Source organism: Pan troglodytes, chromosome 13 (assembly GCF_028858775.2).
Source record: "Pan troglodytes isolate AG18354 chromosome 13, NHGRI_mPanTro3-v2.0_pri, whole genome shotgun sequence".
Classification (NCBI taxonomy): domain Eukaryota; kingdom Metazoa; phylum Chordata; class Mammalia; order Primates; family Hominidae; genus Pan; species Pan troglodytes.
In genome coordinates, this window is record NC_072411.2 from 79,498,222 (window position 1) to 79,515,535 (window position 17,314).

Here is a 17,314-nt window from a genome sequence, read left to right on the forward strand (position 1 = left end):
GCAAATTCAAACACTAGCAGAAGACATGAAATAACTAAGATCAGAGCAGAACTGAAGGAGATAGAGACACAAGAAACCCTTCAAAAAATCAGCGAATCCAGGAGCTGTTTTTTGAAAATATCAACAAAATAGACCACTAGCCGACTAATAAAGAAGAAAAGAGAGAAGAATCAAATAGATGCAATAAAAAAAGATACAGGGGATATCACCACTGATCCCACAGAAATACAAACTACCATCAGAGAATACTATAAATGCCTCTACACAAATAAACTAGAAAATCTAGAAGAAATGGATAAATTCCTGGACACATACACCCTCCCAAGTCTAAGCCAGGAAGAAGTCAAATCCCTCAATAAACCAATAAGAAGTCCTGAAATTGAGGCAGTAATTAATAGCCTACCAACCAAAAAAAGTACAGGACTAGACGGATTCACAGCTGAATTCTACCAGAGATACAAAGAGGAGCTGGTGTACCGTTCCTCTGAAACTATTCCAAACAATAGAAAAAGAGGGACTCCTCCCTAACTCATTTTATGAGGCCAGCATCATCCTGATATCAAAACCTGGCAGAGACACAACAAAAAAAGAAAATTTCAGGCTAATATCCCTGATGAACATTGATGCGAAAATCCTTAATAAAATACTGGCAAACCGAACGAATCCAGCAGCACATCAAAAAGCTTATCCACCACAAGCAAGTTGGCTTCATACCTGGGATGCAAGGCTGGTTCAACATACGCAAATAAATCAATGTAATCCATCACATAAACAGAACCAAGGACACAAACCACATGATAATCTCAATAGATGCAGAAAAGACCTTCAATAAAATTCAACACCCCTTCATGCTAAAAACTCTCAATAAACTAGGTATCGATGGAACGTATCTCAAAATATTAAGAGCTATTTATGACAAACCCACAGCCAATATCATACCAAATGGGCAAAAGCTGGAAGCATTCTCTTTGAAAACTGGCACAAGACAAGGATCTCCTCTCTCACCACTCCTATTCAACATGGTATTGGAAGTTCTGGCCAGGGCAATCAGGCAAGAGAAAGAAATAAAGCGTATTCAAATAGGAAGAGAGGAAGTCAAATTGTCTCTGTTTGCAGATGACATGATTGTATATTTAGAAAACCCCATCGTCTCAGCCCAAAATCTCCTTAAGCTGATAAGCAACTTCCACAAAGTCTCAGGATACAAAATCAATGTGCAAAAATCACAAGCATTCCTATACACCAATAACAGAGAGCCAAATCATGAGTGAACTCCTATTCACAATTGCTACTAAGAGAATAAAATACCTAGGAATCCAACTTACAAGGGATGTGAAGGACCTCTTCAAGGAGAACTACAAACTGCTGCTCAAGGAAATAAGAGAGAACACAAACAAATGGAAAAACATTCCATGCTCATGGATAGGAAGAATCAATACTATGAAAATGGCCATACTGCCCAAAGTAATTTGTAGATGCAATGCTATTCCCATCAAGCTACCACTTACTTTCTTCGCATAATTGGAAAAAACTACTTTAAACTTCATATGGAACAAAAAAAGAGCCCACGTAGCCAAGACAATCCTGGGCAAGAAGAACAAAGCTGGAGGCATCATGCTACCTGACTTCAAACTATACTACAAGGCCACAGTAACCAAAACAGCATGCTACTGGTACCAAAACAGATATATAGGCCAATGGAAAAGAACGGAGGCCTCAGAAATAACACCACACATCTACAACCATCTAATCTTTCACAAACTTGATACAAGCCATGGGGGAAAGATTCCCTATTTAATCAATGGTGTTGGGAAAACTGGCTAGCCATATGCAGAAAACTGAAACTGGACCCCTTCCTTACACCTTATACAAAAATCAACTCAAGATGGATCAAAGACTTAAATGCAAGACCTAGGACCATAAAAATCCTAGAAGAAAACCTGGGCAATGCCATTTAGGACATAGGCATGGGCAAAGACGTCATGTCTAAAACACCAAAAGCAATGGCAACAAAAGCCAAAATTGACAAATGGGATTTAATTAACCTAAAGAGCTTCTGCACAGCAAAAGAAACTATCATCAGAGTGAACAGGCAACCTACAGAATGGGAGAAAATTTTTGCAATCTATCCATCTGACAAAGGGCTAATATCCAGAATCTACAAAGAACATAAATTTACAAGAAAAAAACAACCCCATCAAAAAATGGGCAAAGGATATGAACAGACACTTCTCAAAAGAAGACATTTATGCAGCCAACAGACATATGAAAAAATGCTCATCATCACTGGTTATTAGCGAAATGCAAATCAAAACCACAATGAGATACCATTTCACGCCAGTTAGAATGGCAATCATTAAAAAATCAAGAAACAACATATGCTGGAGAGGTTGTGGAAAAATAGGAACGCTCTTATGCTGTTGGTGGGAGTGTAAATTAGTTAAACCATTGTGGAAGACAGTGTGGCAATTTCTCAAGGATCTAGAACTAGAAATACCATTTGACCCAGCAATCCCATTACTGGGTATATACCCAAAGGATTATAAATCAGCCTATGATAAAGACACATGCACATGTATGTTTACTGCAGCACTATTCACAATAGCAAAGACTTGGAACCAACCCAAATGTCCATCAATGATAGACTGGATTAAGAAAATGTGGCACATATACACCATGGAATACTATGCAGCCATAAAAAAGGATGAGTTCATGTCCTTTGCGGGGACATGGATAAAGCTGGAAACCATCATTCTCAGCAAACTATCACAAGATCAGAAAACAAAACACCACATGTTCTCACTCATAAGTGGGAGTTGAACAATGAGTACACATGGATACAGGGAGAAGAACATCACACACTGGGGCCTGGGGCGGGGTGGGAGGCTAGGGGAGGGATAACATTAGGAGAAATACCTCATGTAGATGATGGATTGATGGGTGCAGCAAACCACCAAGGCATGTGTATACCTATGTAACAAAACTGCACGTTCTGCACATGTACCCCAGAACTTAAAGTATAATGATAAAAAAAAATGCAAGTAAGAGGTACCATTTGGGGAACCATCAGTTAAAACAAGTGATTTAACTGTTTCCCATCTGTGAAAATAGGAATAATAATAGTGTCAGCTTCATATGGTTGTTGAGCAGATTAAATGAATTAACACACTTAAAAAATTAGTTAAAGTGTGTACTTAATGATTTGCTTCTGTATAATGTCGAAGTTTGTTTTGTCATGACAGTATGTGAAACCTCTCTTTTCAGTACCTGGTACATCTTAGGGCTCCATGAGTGTCTTTTTTTCTTTTCCCAATTCCATAAAATTGAGTAAAAGTTTATGTTTTAAAAGAAAATTGAGTAACAGTAGTGTTTTAAGAGAAAATAATTCATAGTATTTTGTTTGGAGATGGAGTTAGGGAAGAAATATAATGTAACAGTCTGATAATCTTCATTTTAACCTCTTCACCCATTTATTTAAGCTTCTTTTTAATAGATGGATATTAATCTCTTAAAACTAAATAATATATTGAATATTTAGTGGATAAACTTTTATTATATAACAGTTGATGTCTTTTAAAATCTTGTTTTCCTAGCAGCAAAATTAGAATAGATAGAGAATTTGTATTGCTGATATGCAAAACCTAACAAATTATATTTAACCTAATAGGCTTTCATATTTTGGATTACAACTTTCACACCATACTTAAATACAAATATACAGACGTGGCTGACATATTCTACATAGCTGTGTGGCTTACTTGAAAAATAGAACAGTTGCTTAACTGGATGACTATCAAAATGGTCAACACAGATTGATGGGCTTGAGTGTAGCAGACAGCGGGTATGCAGATGGTGGTGCCTGTACCGTTTGAGAAGAGATGGCTGAGTCTTTAAAATGATTTCATTGGAATGGCTTTGGTGGTGTTGCAGTAAAGGGCATCTATTCAATCTCAGGTGCTGTGCAGATGGCAAAGCCAAGATAATATAGAAAAATGAGAAACAAGTGACTATTTAATGTACAGTAATGCATGATCTGCATCACAAATAAATGATGTTATTACATGCAGGAAACCTATCCAGATGCCTGTACATTAAAACACATGACTCCTTGAGAGAATTAAGTACAGGCAATTTGCTCGGATTTTCTGCAGGCCTGCTGCATATTACATTAGGGTAGAGAGAACAAGAGATTAAGTGCTTTATTTATTGAAAGTGTTTAGGTAAAGTTGGCTGTTATTTAAGCATAATCTGATCTCCATAAATATTTAAACTATCTCTTTGTAGAAAAAAAAAGTGGGGAAGGACAGCTGGCCTTAAAACAAAAGGATGTAAGGAGTATGATTATCTGGTCAACCTGTGAAAAATAGAACTTCTTTTGGCCTACATTTTTTAATCTTGTAACATTTTCCACTAGGCAAAAGCTTAAAAAAATTTTTAGGACTAGTGTGATAAAAGTATCTTTTTTTTTTTGCTATGTAGGAATTAATAAATTCAAATATCAATGACATATGGAAATTTTAAAGTAGGAGGAGTTAATGTGTTGAGTGCTGTATGTAATGGGACCATTTTCACTGTAAAATGTTAAATTTTTGTTTTTCAGCTTAAAGAAAGTGGTTACTGTACAGGTCATGAACCAGATTCCCTGGAGTTCAGTACTGTAGGAGGATGGGTATCTACTCGGGCATCAGGCATGAAGAAGAATATCTATGGCAATATCGAGGACCTGGTAAATATTTTTCTAGTTATTATGTAATAATTGATTAGTATATAGATATTATTATAAAATGATTAGAAGCCTTTAAAAATTAAGAGTTGGGGCTGGGCGCGGTGGCCAATGCCTGTAATCCCAGCACTTTGGGAGGCCGAGGCGGGCGGATCATGAGGTCAGGAGATCGAGACCATCCTGGCTAACATGGTGAAACCCCGTCTCTACTAAAAATACAAAAAAAAATTAGTCGGGTGTGGTGGCGGGCTCCTGTAGTCCCAGCTACTCGGGAGGCAGGAGAATGGCATGAACCTGGGAGGCAGAGCTTGCAGTGAGCCGAAATTGTGCCACTGCACTCCGGCCTGGGCGACAGAGTGAGACTCTGTCTCAAAAAAAAAAAAAAAAAGAAAAAGAGTTGGATGGTAGATTCCCCCCTCCCATAAATAAACTCCTTTTGACTATAATAACATTGGACATGTATAGTAGAAAGTTAATCAAAACACAACTGTGGTCATTATTTAAGGATGCTCCTTTTCAGGTGACTACATTTTAAGCTTTGTAGATGTTTCACAGTATCCAGCTCATGAAATACGGTCAGCTCTCTATATCCACTGGTTTCGTATCCACAAATTCAACCAAATGCAGCTCAAAAATATTTGGAAAAAAAAATAACAATACCACAAGGAAAATAATACAAAAAATATAGTAGAACAACAATTTACATAGTATTTACATTGTATTATTCATAAATATTCTAAAATGATTTAAAGCATGTGAGAGGATGTGCATAGGTTTTATGTAAATACTGTGCTGTTTTATGTAAGGGACTTGAGTACTATGGATTTTGGTATCCTCGAAGGTCCTAGAACCAGTTCTATGGGGATACTGACGGATGTCTGTATACAAATATTATTTTACAAGCCTCGTGGAAATGAAGTCTTCAACTCTACCGTGATTTTAGTCCATTTACTTAGATGATTTCGTTTTTGCTACTCTGTTTCCTTAGGAGATTTTGCATTTTTCTGAAAATAATTTTTCCTGTATAGAATTAAATAGGCTGATTGAAATTGTTCTACCAAGTAGTAGTAAGACCTGTCATGTTTTATGTGCACACTGCTTTTTGTAGCTGATATGGTGCCACTTTGCTGGGAGTTAGTATAATAATAGTATATAACTCTGGGCACCCTAGTTAGGGATTAGGTATCATTTGTTGCTTTTTCAATGATTAGTTGTGTGAATTTGTACAAATTGGTTTACGTTTCTAAACTTCAGTTTCCTCTTCTGTAAAATAGAATAATGATATTTGCTGCATAGAATTATTGTGAGGAGTAAAGGACATAAAATGAAAACTCAAAATCTCTGGTGTGTAGTAGGTGCTTCATAAATGTTGTTTCCTTATCGTCAATATTTTCATAGTAGTTTAAAAGAACTAATTTGAGACTATTAAAGTGATGTTCCCAACATTATTCCTGGAGCTATTTAGCTTTGCTTTTGAAATCTAAAGTTTCCACATTTTCATCAATATCTTTGTTATTAGGAATATTAAATCTTTAATAAAATATATTGGTTCTTTATAGTTAACACTGAGGAATTAAAAACTTTTGTCTATATTGTGAATACTTTTTAAATATTTTCATTATCCTATTTATTTTTCTTTATTCAAGGCATTTAGAAAAGCACATTTTTCTTTTTGCAATTAAAATAATCTAAATTCAGTTTTGGGGAGAAAATTTGATCCTTTTGCTATTGGATTATTAAGGACTTTATCAGAGTTAAGCAAATATTTGGTAAACAGCTATATTTAGCACTGCGAAATCATGTAATTTATTTTAATCATTTTTTGGAGATATTTAAGGGATACAAATTATAAGTGTACATCCTAGTGTAATTATTTGCATTAATAATTACTTAGTGCATTTTATTTTATTTTATTTTATTGTGTTTGTTTTTGAGACAGAATTTCGCTCTTGTTGCCCAGGCTGGAGTGCAGTGGCACAATCTCAGCTCACTGCAACCTCCGCGTCCCGGGTTCAAGCGATTCTCCTGCCTCAGCCTCCAGAGTAGCTCAGATTACAGGCATGCGCCACCATGCCCAGCTGATTTTGTATTTTTAGTAGAGATAGGGTTTCTCCATATTGGCCAGGCTGGTCTTGAACTCCTGACCTGAGGTACTCCTCCTGCCTCGGCCTCCCAAAGTGCTGGAATTACAGGCATGAGCCACCGTGCCCAGCCAGCACGTTTTATTTTTAACTTAAATTTTTAACTCTGCAATATATAGTATCCTCTGAAGCTGTCTTAATTTATATTGTTTGCTTTTATGACAATTTTTCTAAAGTTGATATTCTTTTAATACATGTGGCTACAATGGAACCCGTGAAAAAATTAAAGAACGTGTTAATATATTTCTTAACATTAGTGCATATTTAATTAAAGCACAGTAACGATGCTCATAGCTTATTTAACTGTTTGAAAAAAGTTGAAGATAGTTGTTTAGTCCAAATTTTAAAAAAAGTTTAAAGTTTTAACATCTGAAGAGTCAGAAGTCTGTGTACAATGGGATATACTTTTCATCTTAAATTCTGGTTCCCACTTGTTTTCAAGATCATTTTAAGGAATTCCAACTATAGTCCATCTCAAATACTTCTTAATTTAGTGAATGTCTCTTCACTAACGGATTTCCTGAGCATATCTGATTACACTTTCTTGTGCTAGTGTTACAGAGCTGAAGCTCATCGCTATTAGCGGTAATCCACTGCTTCTATGAAAGGAGCCTTGCTACATTCTTCGGTTATGAAGCACTGTTAGAAGGAAAAACATTGAACTCTGTAGTGACAAAACCAAACTAAAAATTCTGGATCTTCACAAAAGAAAGTAAAGTATGATGCAGTGAGCATTTCATTTTGAAGAATTTTCTGAAGAAAATGCTTCTTTTAAAATTATAATTGTGAATAGACAATTCAAGCAATTAGAAACTTATTTTTATTTAAAAATATTCATTACAGAAGTATAAAAAATGTATGCTATAGCTGGGCATGGTAGTTCACACCTGTAATCCCAGCACTTTGAGAGGACAAGGCTTGAGGCCAGGAGTTGAAGACCAGCCTGGGCAACAGAGCAAGACGTCATCTCTACAAAAAATTAAAAAATTAGCTGAGCATGGTAGCACATACTTGTAGTTCTAGCTACTCAGGAGGCTGGAGTGGGATAATTGCTTGAGCCCAGGAGTTTGAAGTTACAGTGAGCTATCATCCCACCACTGCACTCCAGCCTGGGTGACAAAGCAAGATCCTATTTTTTTTTTTAGGTGTCCTGTGTATATTAAATACATATCATTTTGAACACTTTTAACATCTTCATATTCATCCTTCTGTCATGGGATTCTTGGGGTGTCACTTTTTTAGCCAGAAACTTCTGTCTGGCAGCACCTTTGCCCAAGTTTTGCTTGGGCCCACTGGGCTTGTTCAGCCCACTCGGCCTGGCAGGCTGTGCTTGGCTCACGCTGCTGGTCTCGATCCCATGCTTGCCCACGGCGAGCCAGGCACAGAGCAGTGAGGGGTGTGTGAATGAGTGAGTGTGGAGTCTGGCCACAGTGCACAGTCAGGCACGCCAGCTGTGGCAGGACGGGCAGCTCCAGGCATCAGCTCCCTACAAGGCTGCTGCTGGACCAGGCATACTGCAAGCAGCTTCCATTGGTGGCACCAGGGAATGTGGTGGTGCCTGGAAGCTTGGAGACGCCAGGGACTGCAGAGCCCCAAAGAGTGAGCCATAGCCCTGGCTCAGGGAGCTCCTAGGTCTGGGCTCCTTGAAGGGAAACAGCTCTTCTCTCCTTCTCTTTCCTCTCTTTCCCTCTCGTTGCCCTCCATGGGGCAAACAAGGGGCGTGTTTCAGCCCTGTTTGTGTTACAGCCCTTTCAGCTCCGCCATTTAGCGGGTCCTGAGTTTTTGTCCCACATCCAGGAAGAATGAGGTATGTGGACAAGTGGAGGGTGAGCAAGGTGAAGGAGTGCTTTATTGAGTGACAAAACAGCTCAGAGGAGACCCGTATTGGGTAGCTCCTTTCCGCAGGTAGGCCATCCTGATGAGCATCCAGCTCTCAGCAGAGAGCCCACAGAGGGTAGTTCCTCTCCACAGGCAGGGCATCCTGATGAGTGTTTAGCCCTCAGGAGAGAGGAGACACACAGTGGGTAGCTCCTCTCCATAAGCAGGGCATCCTGATGAGTGTCAGCTCTCAGCAGAAAGGAGATCCACAGTGGGTAGCTCCTTTCTGCAGACAGGTCATCCTGGCATCTGCCTAATTCTGGCTGAGTCCTGGGTTTTTATGGGGTTCAGAGGGGAGGAAGTTTGTGCTGATTGGTCCATGGGTGGTTATGGGCAATCCTGGAAAAAGCATCATAAGTTCCCACTCCAGTCCGTGGAACTGGCAGCCCAGCCCCCAGGCGTCAGGCCCTCCCTGGCTTGAAGGTGGGGTTTCACCGGGGACCGCCCATTTCCGCCCAGGAGCCTGTCTGCCTCCTGCCACTGTTTATGGTGCCCAGATGCCCAGGCTGTTCGTGCTAAGGGCCTCCTGCAGGCCAGTGCCAAGCTGCCCTCAGCCAGCACTTATCCTCTCTTCTGTGCTCATTGGTGCCCAAAGTCTGGAGGGGGCTGAGGCAGCAGGGTGCTGGCATGTCAGCACTGCCCTGAGCATGCGCACACCCGGCTGGGTTGCAACAGCGCGCAGGTTCGGCCTCAACTTTTCTCCAAGATTGGAGCAGGCACTGGAATGGGGAGAAGCCAGGCGGTGGAAGCAGACACTTCCGAGCCTGCAGGGGCTGGGGGCTTCCCAGGCCCCCAAGAGTGTAGAGATGCCTGGGTCTGCAGCCACAGCTGGGTGGCTGCAGCTGTGTCCAGGAGGGTGGGATTCCTGCGTGCTTCCGGCCCCCAAGAGCACAGGGATGCCTGGGTCCAGAGCCACAGCTGGGCTGCCGCAGCTGCACTCAGGAATGCATGGCTTTTGCTCTGCCAACTAGGAAGGGGATGGGGCTTCCACCTGTTTCCAGCTCCCGTTGGCTCCATGCAGTGCACAGCCCTGGTCATGCCACCCCCACTGCAGCCAATGTCTTTGCAGCAGCCACTCCAGATGGGCTGCTGGTGCCATCACTTCTAGAACTGTTTCTAGGCATGCAATAAGCACATGAATATATCTAGTTTTTAATATAAAAAAGAGGACCATATGTGTTTCATCTGCTCTTTAAATTATGTCATCAATATATTAACATGTAAATGAACAGGTTTGCACCATCGTTTTTAAAGAGTTATATAATTCTTTTATTGAGAATGCATGGTTTATTTAACTCCCTCTTAATGAACATTTAAATTATTCTTGATTTCAAAATTACAGAAAATAAAGGAAAATATTCTTTTTAAAATTTCTTTGGTATATACATCTTTAATCATTTTCTTTGGGTAAGCTCCTTTAGTTGATTTGTTGGATCAAGAAGTTTATACATTTTAGACTTTGGATCCTTACAGCCAAATTGCCCTATAAAAATTTTGTACCAATTGACATTCTCACTAACACCATGAGAATCTTTGTATTTTACTGGACGTTTTATTTATGTTTTTGTATTTTGTTAATTGCTAGTGAATGTAAACTTTTAAGGGGTCCTCACTGGCAATTTTTATTTTGTATTTTGTGTATTGCTTATTGATGTTCTCTGCTCATTTCCTTCAATAATAAATAGACTGTTGTTATTTATCGGTCCAAAATTCATTCTAAAAATATTTTGGATTTTTACCTAACCACTTCTGATTCAGATCTCAGGAACTATTTTTAGAGTGATCCTCCTTCCCCAGTATACTTACTTTCTCATTTGTATGATGAGTCACACATCTCTTTCCTTCTCTTAAGTTCAGTCATTGTTTCTACTGCTTCATCCCAATTTGACCTGATCATAATTAATATTTAATTCTTTTCACTGTTTTCTACTAAGTGGGATTGAAGGCGGGGATAAAGGGAGAATAATTTTTTTCTTAGAATTCTAAGTGTCTAGAGCAGTGCCTGACATGAATAATATGCTTCATAAAGGTTATGATTATTGCTTAGTTTTTGAGTCCGTTAGTTCTGTGCCATATGGATAACCCTAAATTTGGTTTAAATAAATGTGTTATTCTGTTGTTCTTAAGATAATAAATAAACCACTTTAAATCAAGAGATGTACAATCTTAGAATGGTTTTTCCCTCTTTTAAGGTTATATGCAAATTTAACTTTAGTCTAAAAATTACTAAAAGATACTAGAATTCTTAAAAGCATCACAATTTATTACTTAACCCAATACTTTAAAAGTAGGTTTTACATAAATATATATAAATGTCTGTACATAGACACACATTCACTAACAGATGTCTAGAATTTACATCGTGTATTGTATTAAACAGGTGGTTCATATAAAAATGGTAACACCTAGAGGTATAATAGAAAAAAGCTGTCAAGGACCTCGTATGTCAACAGGCCCTGATATCCATCACTTCATCATGGGATCTGAAGGTAAATATAACTGTAAATTTATTAAGAAAAAATACAGGTTAGTCATGCAGTTTTGTGAAAATCTTTATATTGTGACATCAGATCTTTGAAAGACATGTTTTATATGTTTAAGGAATTTTTTAAATTTTTATCATTTTAAGACTATAAAGTTTTATTATGAGAACATCTGATTAAACTTCCTCTTACATTTTGCTTTTTTATGTTTCTAGAGACAGCTTGATCTTTTAATTTTTATTTTAGAATTTTTAATGAATTTCAGGAAAAGTGGTCATTAGGATTTAAAATGGTTTATTTTGACATTTTGTATTATAGTATTCTTAAATCTTGTCAGAATTATCGGAGGAAAGGATTGATAAAGCATTATCTTATTGTCTTGTCTTTCTGTAATTATGTATTTTATAAAATTAATTACTATTAGAAGTGGAATTTAAAATTCTGGTTCACATATATTTTAAACTTTTGTTGGTCTTTTAATTTTTCACTACACAAATAGTATCATTTTCTTGGTTACTTAATGCTGGGTAGATTTGAATGTAGTTCATCTCGTCTAAAACATTTAAGTCCTGCGCAGATCTGGAAAGAAGTAACCTTAAAATAATTATTATGTAGGCATGGTGAATTGTATGGATAAAGTAAACATGGGCTTATTTTTCAGTTTTTAGAATGGGAGAGGGACATTCCTTAAATTCAGAGAAATAAATTAAAATAAACAAGTGTTTCTAGATTAACAGAGGAGCTCATTATTCACTTCAGAAGGTGGTCCAAGCTGCAGAAGATATATTTTGGTAACATTTAGCTATATTCATGAATAAAAGAGCAGGTACAATAAACTAAGATGTTAGGCATAAATTCTATTCTTTGACAGTAACATCAAAGAGGGAAAGTATAATAAACTATGTTTCTTAGTGATGTGGTAGAGATCAGTTGTTTGGCTGATGACCAGTAGTATTGCTTAAATGTTTTTCATGGTAACCAATGACAGACCTTTGTCAAGATATCTCACCAGTTTACTCAGTTTATTCCTTTTCTGATCAGCATACTCTTCTATGAAAAAACAAAACTATATTTGTAATAAGAAAAATAATCTTAAATTCATTTAAAATAATATGGTTACTTAATATTATTCTGGGACTTCTTATACTAATGCATCATCTACAAATTAGAGGAATGTAACTTTTTGCCATCAGAAGTCAAGTTGAATAATGAAAATAGCTATTAAAACTCATAATTTTTCATTACATTATTGATATTTACATAATTGGAGTCAACTCTATAAATATAAATAATTTTTTTTTCAAATAGCCACATTATACTTTTTTTTCTCCCATCAGTTAGCCTTTTAAAAATTCTAGTTGCTAGATATTATGCTGGGACATTTGAGACAGATAATAACAGACAATTATACAACAGCGTGACAAATTACATGATCAAGTAAAATGCAGAAGAAATATGAACAAGATGAAGTTGATAGGTGCTTACAAAGGCTTCCCCAGGGAGGCCATACCTAAAGTGGTCTTTGAGGTTGATAAGAAGAAAATAATTCCAGGTCAAGTTGAGGGAAGACAGAAGAGGGGAGTTGCCCTGCAGAATGACCATCATGTTGCAGTGGGCTTAGAAATGAGAAAGGGCCATGTCTGCCTCATTATGAGGCTGCTGGTTTTTCAGTATGACTGGTATGTAAGGTTTAATTGTGGAGTAGAACAGGCAGCAGGTCTAGGAGCAGAATGGTAAGGGCTACAGGGTAGTTCGAGAGATAATTTGGTCTTTTCATGCCTTTTAAAATGATTTGAACTTTTATCTAAAAGACTGGGCTACCTCCGTAGGTAGTCACTAACTGTATGAATTTAAGGAAGGGATAAAGTTATTATAGTAAAGTAAGCAAAGAACTATAAGAGATTGGGCTGGGCGTGGTGGCTCACACCTGTAATCCCAGCACTTTGCAAGGCTGAGGCGGGTGGATCACTTGAGGTCAGGCATTCAAGACCAGCCTGACCAACATGTTGAAACCCCGTCTCTACTAAAAATACAAAAATTAGTCGGGTGTGGTGGTGCATGCCTGTAATCCCAGCTACTTGGGAGGCTGAAGCACAAGAATCACTTGAACCCGGGAGGCAGAGATTACAGACTGCAGTGAGCCTAGATTATGCCACTACACTCCAGCCTGGGTGATGGAGTGAGACTTTGTCTCAAAAAAAAAAAAAAAGAAAAAAAAAAAGAAATATTTAAAATTTATGAGACTAAATTACCATAGTTAAATGAGATTTTATTACAAAGTACATGCAACATAGCATACTGATAAAAGAGCATGAACCATGAAGTCTTTATCAGATCTGGATTTCCATCCTGATTCTACTACTTATATTTCCATGACTTTGTATAAGTTAGATAATTTTCAGTGCCCGATGTCCTCAGCCATAAAATGGGAATAATAAAATTATTCATCTTCGTAAGTGTGTTATAAGGATTAAGTGAGATTATGCTGAACAATTTAGTGTAGTAAATACTGTTGTAGCTGCTTATTATTTTGATATCAGTGATCTTTACAATTTATGGTCCCTAATCCCCATTTCAGTTTGTGAATATAGAGTTATTTTAATATAGGCCAGGAGACAGCATGATTGAAATAGTAAATTTATATGAAATCATATTCTTACGTAAAATGTATTTTATCTGCTACTTTGACCTACCTGTGTAATAACTTCCTGCCTTAAATGTGAATCATAAACTTTTCTTGAGCTTTAAAAAAATTTCTTTCAGTTAAATCATTTGATGACAACCTTGAAAGTATTGCTATCCAAAAACCTATTTTCTCCATCCGACTAAGCTCTATACGTGATTAACCATATTAAGTTTAATGTGTTTGTCTTGTTTTGTGTTATGAATTTTTCATGATTTTTTTCAACAAGTAGCTTTCTCCTATTTTAGATGCTATAACATGATCAGTATAATGAAAAATGTAATAAATATTCAAGCATTTGAAATGCTTTCCATTCTGTTTCTATATATGGTATTTACTATATATGGATTTGCTCTTTTATTTGAAAAACAAAGTACATTTTTGTTTTTTAACCCATGACTCACCCTTCTTTTAGTCTTTGTCTACAATTAAAGAGATGGAATACTCAATGTCAGTTCTTTTGTAAAGTTTCACTAGTTATTCTTTGCTTAAATGAAGATCATCGTTTGGTAGTTTCCTCAGGAAAGGCACATTTATATATCCCCAGAGTTCTGGAATGTTTCAAACTGGTTTTCTGTGGCTGTGATACTTGAAGGACAGCTTGAGTGAATATACCTTTTGGTCATTAATTTCTTTAAGTTTCTTTAAAATGCTATTTCCACTGTTACTTTGTTTTATATATTATTTTAAAGAAATATGATACCTGTTTACTTTTCTTAGTAGGCTAATTTTCTCTTTTTGCCTGGAGGCCTTGAGGATTTTTTTTCTTTATTGCTAAAGTCTAATACTTTTGCAACTTAGAGTTGATAGTCCTGGGTTATTTTGCTTCAGTACCCAGTGGACCCTTTCTATTTGTAGATTCAGGTCTCCTTTTATTTCTGTAAAGTTTTTTTTTGGATAGTAGTGTTAAATATTAGGGTTTTTTTTTTTCATTGTTTCAGTTTTCATCCTCAGGGACATTGATTATACATATGTTTGACTTTCTTTGCTAGTTTTCCATTTCAGTCACTTTTTCTCTGACCCTTTTTCTCTGACTTCTTAATTTTCATTCTCTTGATTATTTTTCTGGTTTTTTTTTCAATGCCCTGTAATAAGTTTTAATTTGAATCTATTTTGTATTCTCCTTTGGGTAGTTTATAACATAGCCTTTACTTTTTACGTGCCTTTTTTTGGTTCTGTTTCTTTCCTCAGGTTAGTCAGCTCTTGTTTCATTTCTTGTTGTTGGTTTTTGTTTGTTTGTATTTCTGATTCAAGGTATTTTTTCATATCCCTGTTGCTTGATTGATGATATTTTATTCATGTTGTGTTACAGCTTTCTTCAGGATCGTGGCTGGTTTTAGGGTGGAGACTTTTCACCAATAGTAATGTTTTTATTGGCGTTTTCTGACTTTCGTAGTTGTTTTGTTTACAGATCTGATATGCCTTTTTCTAGTCCTATTTGTTACTTGGAAAGGGCTCCTATTTTGAGAGTGTTCTTTCCTGACACTTCTACCCTCTGCTATGCTATTTGTTTATAAATGGTGGTGTTTTTAGTGAAGGAAGAATTGGCATGTCTTGTTTCTCTTTCATTTCTATAGGGTCTTTAATTTCTCTTTATTATTTTATTCTTTCTCTTTACTGGCTTGTCTGCAAGGAGTCCACATACTTTTATGTGTGTACATGTGTACACATCTTGCTTCTCCAAGGCAGCCATTTCTGGTTCCTTCCATTTTCAAACTTCTTCCCATAGCCAGGGCTATGGACTACCAAGTCCTGTATAATATTTTGGCATTATTATTGCACTTTTGTTTTCTGGGAGTAATTTTGGCTGTACTTCCTCTAGTTCCTCTGTTACTCTCTACTGTTTGTGTGTAGTCTTTTAATAAGACTCCTTTTATTTACTTTTCATACTTATAAGCTTATAGCAGCTGGAAGGCTACAGGAAATCAGTTGGAATTTTTTCTTTGTATCTCTACTTAGAGGTAATTTGAAAGTTGCAGTGTTTTTTGTTTCCTTGTATGCTGAAGATCTAGGTCCTGTGTGGCTTTGTTTTCCTTGTTGATTATATTTTGGGGAGTTGAAGAAAATAGAGGGAGAGAAAAGATTCATAATGAAATGCCTGCTGTTCTTAATCCTTAAGTCCTGAGAATATATTTTCAAATTATGAGAGTCACTTCAAGCAAATACTTGCATTTTATATCAAACAGCATTTGAAGCCTTCAGTTTTCTTTGAGAACAAACATATTTGAAAATTATAAAACAGAAAATTCTTAAGTTTATTGACACTATTTTTTTTTAAGCAGAATGGAAAGTGAATGACATACAAGCCTCTCTGATGTCACATTGCCATGGAGTTATTTGGAAACAATTATACAAAGTGAATATAAAGTACTGGCATAACATACATATAATTAAGTAATAAATAATTTAAGTAGTTTTATATCACTCTATTGACATAATATTCCCAGAAAAAAAGAATCAATAAATACATTAAAACTCTACATAAATGGGCCTTTTGATGCAGTGAATTTGGAATATCCATTTGTGATTAGCTGAGTTTGAACTTAAGTCAGAATGGAAGCTGCCCCTGTCAAACTGCATTTGGGACCTGGATGGATTTTTATCTTACACTGGGACCATGCAGAATTCCTAGCTGGCTTGTTGCACAGACTCACCTTGGTCATTTCATTAACCTTGCAGTAATGCAATGCCTCATTTTATACTACTAATTTTTAAAAGTCTCATTTATAAATTTATGGTGAGTTTCACTACTTTAGATTGCCTGCAGTATATATATGAAGCAATATACAGAAATTTAAGTCATGATGCCTTCTTACTAGTACCTTAGAATTTTGATGTAGAATGAGAATTTTAAAGAAAGTTTGTTAATGTAACAGTATATACATTTAAGAATAAACTTTTTGAATAAGTAATAACTTGTACATTTATAAAATTTGGATGTGTAGAAACATGGGAAATTCAAAAGTTACTCAAGAATGTTATAGGGAAAAATTTGCCTCCTATCCCTGTCTTACAGGCATCTTCCCTGTCCAAAGGCTATTGCTACATATAACTGATGCAGGATTTTTGTTCCTTAGCTCAGCTAAAATCTTGTTGTATGACTAGGAAAAAATTAGCCATGCAGACACATTGAAAGGTGAGGAGAGCGGAAGTTATTAAAAGAAAGCTCTCAGCAAAAAAAGGGGTTCTGCCAACAGGCTCCCACCTCACAGATCGAAAACCAGGCCACCACATGCACAAGCTGAAGAGCCCAGGCTTCTTCCCCCTGCACAAGACACACATTCCTGGTGACTGCACCCCACTCTTCCAGTGCACAGGCGGGCCCCCAGTCTGCTGTGGGCATGCCCAAACAAGGCCTTGGTTAGGTTCCCTCATCTGCACAAAAGCATCTGATGTAAACACTTGT

General features: G+C 36.8%; 1 protein-coding gene across 3 annotated transcripts in view; it reads left to right on the forward strand.

Annotated features, from left to right (window-relative positions):
- AGPS (alkylglycerone phosphate synthase) overlaps positions 1-17,314 on the forward strand; it is a 146,887-nt gene that overhangs the window by 64,698 nt on the left and 64,875 nt on the right. For all 3 annotated transcript variants that reach the window (XM_001154263.8, XM_016950090.4, XM_001154159.7), the window contains 2 exons: positions 4,601-4,726; positions 11,123-11,231. In XM_001154263.8, coding sequence (XP_001154263.6) covers positions 4,601-4,726; positions 11,123-11,231 — 235 coding nt within the window. The remainder of the gene's footprint in view (positions 1-4,600; positions 4,727-11,122; positions 11,232-17,314) is intronic.